The sequence below is a fragment of the Ascaphus truei genome, chromosome 6 (assembly GCF_040206685.1).
Source record: "Ascaphus truei isolate aAscTru1 chromosome 6, aAscTru1.hap1, whole genome shotgun sequence".
Classification (NCBI taxonomy): Eukaryota; Metazoa; Chordata; class Amphibia; order Anura; family Ascaphidae; genus Ascaphus; species Ascaphus truei.
In genome coordinates this window covers 135131057-135139404 of record NC_134488.1, presented here as the reverse complement: position 1 = coordinate 135139404, position 8348 = coordinate 135131057, and the positions used below count along the sequence as shown (strand labels likewise).

The 8348-nt window shown below is 47.6% G+C and overlaps 1 protein-coding gene across 1 annotated transcript; it reads left to right on the top strand.

Annotated features, from left to right (window-relative positions):
* Nucleotides 1-973: 973 nt before the first annotated feature.
* On the top strand, nucleotides 974-8094 carry LOC142497949 (phospholipase A2 inhibitor and Ly6/PLAUR domain-containing protein-like). Its single transcript, XM_075606421.1, has 5 exons — nucleotides 974-1131; nucleotides 1712-1828; nucleotides 5409-5558; nucleotides 6499-6645; nucleotides 7736-8094. The coding sequence occupies exons 1-5, from the start codon at nucleotides 1080-1082 to the stop codon at nucleotides 7873-7875; spliced, it is 606 nt and encodes a 201-aa protein (XP_075462536.1). The 5' UTR covers nucleotides 974-1079; the 3' UTR covers nucleotides 7876-8094.
* Nucleotides 8095-8348: the final 254 nt, after the last annotated feature.

Below are 8348 nucleotides of genomic sequence, written 5' to 3'. Positions count from 1 at the left end.
CCAGAAGGAAATACAGCATGGAGAGTGAGGTGAAGATGGTGACTGAGTAGCGATCTCAGAGTCACAGCACACCGCCGCCACCGCAAGCCTCCGTTCTGCGTCTTTGCCGGGGGCCGATATGTCACTTACGGTGTTTCGGCCGGTTGCATAGTGACGTCACGGGATTCCCAGCAGTCACTTAGAACGGCGAAACGCGTAGAGCGTGACCCTCAGCCTTCGATTGAGAGGGAGAGAGACTGCTGGGAATCCCGTGATGTCATCTTCAACCGGCCGAAACACCGGAAGTGACGTATCGGCCCCCGGCAAAGACGCAGAACGGAGGCTTGCGGTGGCGGCGGTGTGCTGTGACTTTGAAATCGCTACTCAGTCACCATCTTCACTCCATGCTGTATTTCCTTTTGGATCTTTAAAGCCTCCAATTTTTACTTTTTTGGATAAATCGTTTGTTACCATTTGCACCTTGGCTTTGTGTCTCTCTCTTTTGAGATTGTGATACCTCGTACCTGCTCCAGCCTGTGACCATCCACCTTAGTTGGATAACTGCATATTCATTTCCAGTATATTGTGAGTGTTCACTTGGGAGCTTTCTACACATTGTGTTTTGTTTAGACAATATTGCACTATGTAGTCTTTATTCTTTTTAAGGTTCATCATTGCTCCCCTGGTTCTTCTATACCCATTTTTCATTTGGACCCTGAAACAGTCCTTCTAAGGGTTTGAGTGATTTTACCTTTCTTATTGCACGTGATTTATTTCATTTTATTTGTCACTTTGCACCATATTAATACACTGTAAAGAATTTATTTGCACATTTTTAGAGTATTAGAGCGCCATCTAGTGTCGTTTAAATACAAGACACACGACGTACCTGGAACTTTGCTAAAAGCAGGTGAATATTTGGCACGGCTTCTACAATCTGTGCCAGACCCGGGGGCACAGTGGTGCAATATTAGGCTTCCCGTGGATGCTTTGATTGAGAAACTTTCAAAAACCCTCCCTCAAATATAAGCAACAACTCCAGGATATATATATATATATACACCTGTAAATAGGAGAACGTCTACCTGCCTGAGATCATCATGACAAACCTTCTCCCTCTTCTCTGCATCCTCTGTGCCTTCTATACCACAGGTCAGCTAATAATTACAGGCTTTCCTATTGTCCCTCTTTGATTCCTGACCATGATCTGCACTGCTGTGTTGCAACAGGCACAGCCGGCTCATGTGCGTCTGCAGTCATTGTAACTTCATTCCCTCTGCTTCTTAGTGCTGCGGTCACATCTCTCCCGTGATCTGTAGTGCGTGTGTCTTGCTGTGACATGCATATATATGTCTTACTCAGTCACTACACTCTTGCAGTGCAATGCAAAGCTGTTATACGGTTGTGCTCTCACTGTGACACCAACATCTACAGCGGGGTGGCCAACCCCAGTCCTCAAAGGCCACCATTAGGTAAGGTTTTCAGGATATCTCTGCTTCAGCACAGGTGGCTCAATCAGTGTTGCAATCAGTGGATCAGTCAATCAGTGGCTCAGAGCTCAGATCTACCCAATAATGGAATGAATCAGTAACACTATCAAAGACTGAGCCACTGATTGAGCCACCTGTGCTGAAGCAGGGGTACCCTCAAAACCTTACCTTATGGTGGCCTTTGAGGAGTGGGATTGGCCACCCTGTCTCCACAGGCCTCTAATCCGCTCTTCTTTCTGCAGGGACCTCTTTACAATGTCAGGAGTGCACGGACCCCGCACAGGACAACTGCAAGGGAATCACCCGGAAATGTCCCCCAGGGTCATCCTGTATCCAAACCCTGGAAGTGACCAGGCTGGGTAAGCTCGTTTCATTCACTTTGTGCAGAGAGAGAGAGAGAGTTACTGCCAGCTCATCACCACCCCAGCTGGCTGCCCATTCTCAGGGCTGCACTTTGTGCCGAGAGAGAGAGAGAGTGACTGCCAGCTCATCAGCACCCCAGCTGGCTGCCCATTCTCAGGGCTGCACTTTGTAAGCCGTCTTCTGCTGTAACTCATTATCCGCTGCGGCACTGGGAGAAACCGTGCAGCCCTTTCATACCCCAGTGACTCCAGCACAAGACTGCTTAATGATTATGTGGCAAAGTGTATGCACATTGTAACTGTCTATGTATGAAGGCAAAAATGGGGCTCATCTTCCCAAAAAAACTGCACTATACAGTATGTGTCAAAAAATGAGATTTTATTTAAATAATTTCGGAGCAATCTCGTTGCTCCAGAATGGCACCACTTTTGCCTTTATACAGAAGGGTAATTTACCAAATCCTCCCAGCTGCAAAACTAGTGAAAAACCAAAGAATTGCACCAGATTTATCAAAAGATCTATTTTCTTAGCTGCTGTTGCACCTGTTTTGCAGCGGGGGGCAAACAGGACCCATAGATCTATAATCATTGTGACCGTTTCTTCCTGTTGTTTACTTTTACTGTGTCTAATATTGTAATTATTGTATTATATATAGAGGGCATTGATTATATTACACATAGTTCTGTAAATTCCAAAATAAATTCCCAAATAAAGTTTTCTTTTAAAGTCCAAAATAACTTGTTTCAAGTTCACACACTGTGATATATTTTGCTTTAAATTTGTGTCATATCAACAACGTGCTTAACCTGTATTTGAGAGCCTGGTTAACCCCAACCGTCACACATACAGTATGCCAAGCTTGTTCTTCCAGTTTCTTGCACACCGCACAGTATGAAGCAGATTTGTAAGCGATAAAGGCAGCGTCACCTCACACTTTGCATATCGGTGGAGTAAGATTAAAAGGAGAAGTGATGCCAGGAGATGCCCAGAGTGTTACATCTCATTATAATCTGTGCACCGGGTATTCACTCCGGAGAAATAAAGAAACTGACATACAGGGAGCAGAGCTCTGATAGGGAAGCAGGGCTCTGATAGGGGAGCAGGGCCCGGATAGGGGAGCACGGCTCTGATAGGGGAGCAGGGCCCGGATAGGGGAGCACGGCTCTGATAGGGGAGCAGGGCCCGGATAGGGGAGCAGGGCCCGGATAGGGGAGCAGGGCCCGGATAGGGGAGCAGGGCCCGGATAGGGGAGCAGGGCCCGGATAGGGGAGCAGGGCTCTGATAGGGGAGCAGGGCCCGGATAGGGGAGCACGGCTCTGATAGGGGAGCAGGGCCCGGATAGGGGAGCAGGGCCCGGATAGGGGAGCAGGGCCCGGATAGGGGAGCAGGGCCCGGATAGGGGAGCAGGGCTCTGATAGGGGAGCAGGGCCCAGATAGGGGAGCAGGGCCCGGATAGGGGAGCAGGGCCCGGATAGGGGAGCAGAGCTCTGATAGGGAAGCAGGGCCCGGATAGGGGAGCAGGGCTCTGATAGGGGAGCAGGGCCCGGATAGGGGAGCAGGGCTCTGATAGGGGAGCACGGCTCTGATAGGGGAGCAGGGCTCTGATAGGGGAGCAGGGCCCGGATAGGGGAGCAGGGCCCGGATAGGGGAGCACGGCTCTGATAGGAGAGCACGGCTCTGATAGGAGAGCAGGGCCCAGATAGGGGAGCAGAGCTCTGATAGGGGAGCAGGGCCCGGATAGGGGAGCAGAGCTCTGATAGGGGAGCAGGGCCCAGATAGGGGAGCAGGGCCCAGATAGGGGAGCAGGGCTCTGATAGGAGAGCAGGGCCCAGATAGGGGAGCAGAGCTCTGATAGGGGAGCAGGGCCCGGATAGGGGAGCAGGGCCCGGATAGGGGAGCAGGGCTCTGATAGGAGAGCAGGGCCCAGATAGGGGAGCAGAGCTCTGATAGGGGAGCAGGGCCCAGATAGGGGAGCAGAGCTCTGATAGGGGAGCAGGGCCCGGATAGGGGAGCAGGGCTCTGATAGGAGAGCAGGGCCCAGATAGGGGAGCAGGGCTCTGATAGGAGAGCAGGGCCCAGATAGGGGAGCAGAGCTCTGATAGGGGAGCAGGGCTCTGATAGGGGAGCAGGGCCCGGATAGGGGAGCAGAGCTCTGATAGGGGAGCACGGCTCTGATAGGGGAGCACGGCTCTGATAGGGGAGCAGAGCCAGGATTGGGGAGCAGAGCCAGGATTGGGGAGCAGATCTCTGATAGGGGAGCTCTGATAGAGGAGCAGAGCCAGAATAGGGGAGCATGGCTCTGATAGGGGAGCAGAGCCCAGATAGGGGAGCAGAGCCAGGATAGGAGAGCAGAGCTCTGATAGGGGAGCTCTGATAGGGGAGCAGAGCCCTGATAGGGGAGCTGAGCCCTGATAGGAGCAGAGCCCGGATAGGGGAGCAGAGCTCTGATAGGGGAGCAGAGCCCTGATAGGGGAGCAGAGCCCTGATAGGGGAGCAGAGCTCTGATAGGGGAGCAGAGCTTTGATAGGGGAGCAGGGCCCGGATAGGGGAGAAGATCCCAGATAGGGGAGCAGAGCCTCGATAGGGGACCAGAGTCCGGATAGGTGAGCAGAGCTGATACCTCTGGTATTATAATACATAACTCGGCTCTGCAGACTGTAAGCCGGGGGTCTTCTGATACTGCTGGCATTATAATACATAACTCGGCTCTGCAGACTGTAAGCCGGGGGTCTTCTGATACCTCTGGTATTATAATACATAACTCGGCTCTGCAGACTGTAAGCCGGGGGTCTTCTGATACCTCTGGTATTATAATACATAACTCGGCTCTGCAGACTGTAAGCCGGGGGTCTTCTGATACCTCTGGTATTATAATACATAACTCGGCTCTGCAGACTGTAAGCCGGGGGGCTTCTGATACTGCTGGCATTATAATACTGTACATCACTTTGCTCTGCATATTTATTGCTATTTCCACAATTGCAAAATTATGCTATCAAAGAAACTCAGTGAATTAAAGCCAACATACATACTTACAGTGTTTCTTTTGGAGAAAAAGCTATTTCATATAGCGCCTTTCTCCCGATGGGACTCACAGCACCTCACAATGACAGTATAGTGCATGGAGCGCAGGACATGGGAACGTTACAGACCCAGTCTCTGCCCAGGTGAGCTCATCATTTTGTTTATATGCTTTGTCAGGAAGTAATACATTGAGAGTTGACGCTCGTTTTCAAGTATGCCCTGGGCACAGAGTTATAATGACAGATACATGGTTACAAATACATAGTTACATTAGGTGAGCAGGGTATACATTATATACAAGACATTGCATGCACAGTTAGAGATAATATATGTTATATGCGTATGTAACAGTTACAAACCAGATTAAAATGTGAGGCAGCTTTAGTTTTGAAAGAACTTAGACTGGTGCCGGCTGTGAGAGTCTCCAGTAGACTGTTCCAGTTGTGAGGTGCGCGGTAAGAGAAGGCGGAGGCGCTATTGCCAAATGAGTTGCAGTGCCGGCTGCTACATGCTCCTTTGACTTTACATTATGTGTAACTGTTTTGGGTTTAGGGAATGCAACGTTGCATGCCTTCAGGCGCTCGTGTAATGATGACCCCGATATCTGTAATGTGCACGTCAGCCTGGTCGGTGGGCCACAAGAGACGCATATCATGACAGAGTGCTGCTCCTCGGATAACTGTAACAAGTGCAAGAGCAAGGGTGAGTATTACAGGTGGCATGGTCTTCCACTGCTACACTCACTCTCCCTGCGCATGCGCTGCTGCCTCTAGTTTCAATTGTCATTTATTTTTCTTTACCTCCTTGTTTCTGTCTAATGCGTTGGGTGTTTTTTAATTAATCAGGGTGGGCACATTCACTCATGTTTCGCGTTTCGCGTTTTGGGTTTCGCTGGAAATGTTTTGGTTTTATAAAAATGATGGGGAAAAAATCCCCGTCAGAATAATCAGAGAGAGTTCTTCCTTTTTTTCCCCCAGACATACACAACCTCTTTAACTGGTTCATCTGCATTAGGCGCCCTCTCTTCTGCTATCCCTGCCATGGCTGTGACACCAAGACGACACCCAATCCCCAGTATCGGAGGAGGTGGAGCCAGCAGGAGAGAGGGAGCCTCCTATACATGGTGCAGTAAAAGAGTCTAATAGGCTCTGATCTGCAGTTAAGCCTCCCCCTTTCCCGAGGCACTAAATATTGCATCCAACATTGCATCCGCTTAATCAAATCTTGGTTGGTACTGTGTAATTTGAGTGTAGTAGGATGGTCTTGGGAGTGTGAGTGCACATTTCTAGCACTCAAGGCAGGTGAGTGAGAGAGCATTGTGTCCAGACACACACACACACACACAATCACACACCTTTTTTTCAGTCTAAAGTATTCTGTTATTACAGTACCTGTTAGTGCAGGGGTGGGCAATTCCAGTCCTCAACGGCCACCAACAGGTCAGGTTTTCAGGATATCCCTGCTTCAGCACAGGTGGCACAATCATTGGCTCCCCTGTCTCACACTCAGCTAATCCTTTTAAATGTTGTTTGCTCCTGCTGGTGTAATTTGTGTCCCGCTGAAATGTAGCAGCGAAGCAATAGCGCCTGCTGTATCTCTATGTAATGCTATTCATTTATATGCACATATCATTTCATTTCAGTCCCAGCCTACAACACAACCTGGAATGGTTTGCTCTGCCCAGTCTGCTTTGCTCTGGATACATATGAGTGTAAGTCTCTGGGTTACATCAAATGCCGCGGAGAACAGACAGAATGTCTTGACTTTGCAGCAACTCTGGTCAAAACAGGTAATTGGGAACCGAATGAAATGTAATAACCTGTTTACGTAGATCATTATCTGGAATGATCAATTCGAGGTAAAATATGGCAATTTCATCAACGCTTTGTACTAGTCACAAATTGGGAACTTATGTTTATCAAGTTTATCTTTTTAAATTCTGGTGTATTTGAGTAATCTGTAGATTCTGAAGATTTTGCAATTCAATACTACGATTGTTATTTCGGGCACTGTTCTTAGTTATTTGTCGGAGTCTCACAGTTGCAAAACTGATCACAGGAAATAGAAGGGGAGTTTCTTCTTTGTAAATCTCCTCAGTGTCTATAGGGGATTATTCATCACCATTTTAAAGCTGCTAATTTGGTTAAAATACTGCTACAGACTTACAGTATCAAAGAATAAACCTGACATTTTCATGGGAGAAATTGCCAAATAAGCCTCCTATAATTCTGGTATGTTACACTGTCAGTGAGGCACAGTACTGTATTGGGGGCTTGTTTAAAATTGGGATTTCCTGTAACATCCATAGTATCTGAACTGTAATGTTTATGCCTTAAAATCTCAGCTGATATTTTGCTCACAGTCACAGCGCCTCATTTCTCAGAGAAACTCTGTTACTTTGTACACAGAAACATACTGTCCGGTAGAAATGGTGCTGAATGGTTGTGGATGGAAGCACAGCTATCCCAAAATCCTTATGGCTACAAACATTCTGAAACCGAACTAATATTTGTAAATAGAGAGCTATGGTGGGTAAAAAAAGTGACAAAAACCCTCCACAGCAAAGCATATAGCAAATGGAAATATAACTTTATGCTCATAGACAGGTCTGCAACCCCGCCTTTCACCATTATCACCCAGCACACAGCACTTCCACTGCAGCAAGGGATTCTGGGAAAAGACATGCAAATGAGCACACAGGGCCACCTTTTGCTTCCAAACTATAAACATGGTTCCCTATAGGCTTAAGCTTTCTGCATGGTGACAGCTTGGTTGCAGTAATATTTCCATTTACATAGAGAGCTGTATATATGTAGAGGCTGAGTATTCAATCACAATGCCTGAGAGATCTGATCATGTTTCTGTTGTTCTTCCTGCAGATTCCACTGTTCTCAAATTGTCTTTAATGGGATGTATCACTGCGCGAGGCTGTGAAATAATACCCAAAGCTTTGCCAGCGGCCAAAGTGATAGAAGCAAACCGCTTCTCATGTGACCCAGCAAAGCCGGTCATCCAGTGACCAGACTTGCAGTACATAGAAGGAATCTGTCCTACAGTAGAAGTGCATTACATCAAATCACAACAATTGAAGGATGATTACCTTTCTCTGCCGGAGAGGCCCACATGGGTTGATTATTTCCCTAATTGCATTGATATAGTTTAAATGAATATATATTTAGAATGACATTACTCGGCACAGAAAGATACACGTGAAATAAAATGAGATTTTGTGCATGCACGCCCCTGTGAACCGAAGTTTATTTATCCATTTGTGTGCATGTGAGTCTGTTTATTAACCCCTCCAGAGTGTCAGGAGCCAGCAGTACATTGCTCTACAATGCCGACTGTGACTATGAAGAGTCAGGCACAACTTAAATAAACCAAGCATACACTGTAGTTTCCATGTAGGAAACATTTTGATCATGTTTGATATATTTGAATCAAGTATTTCAGAAGCCTTGGGCATCAAGGTTTCGGGGGCAAATCCATGGG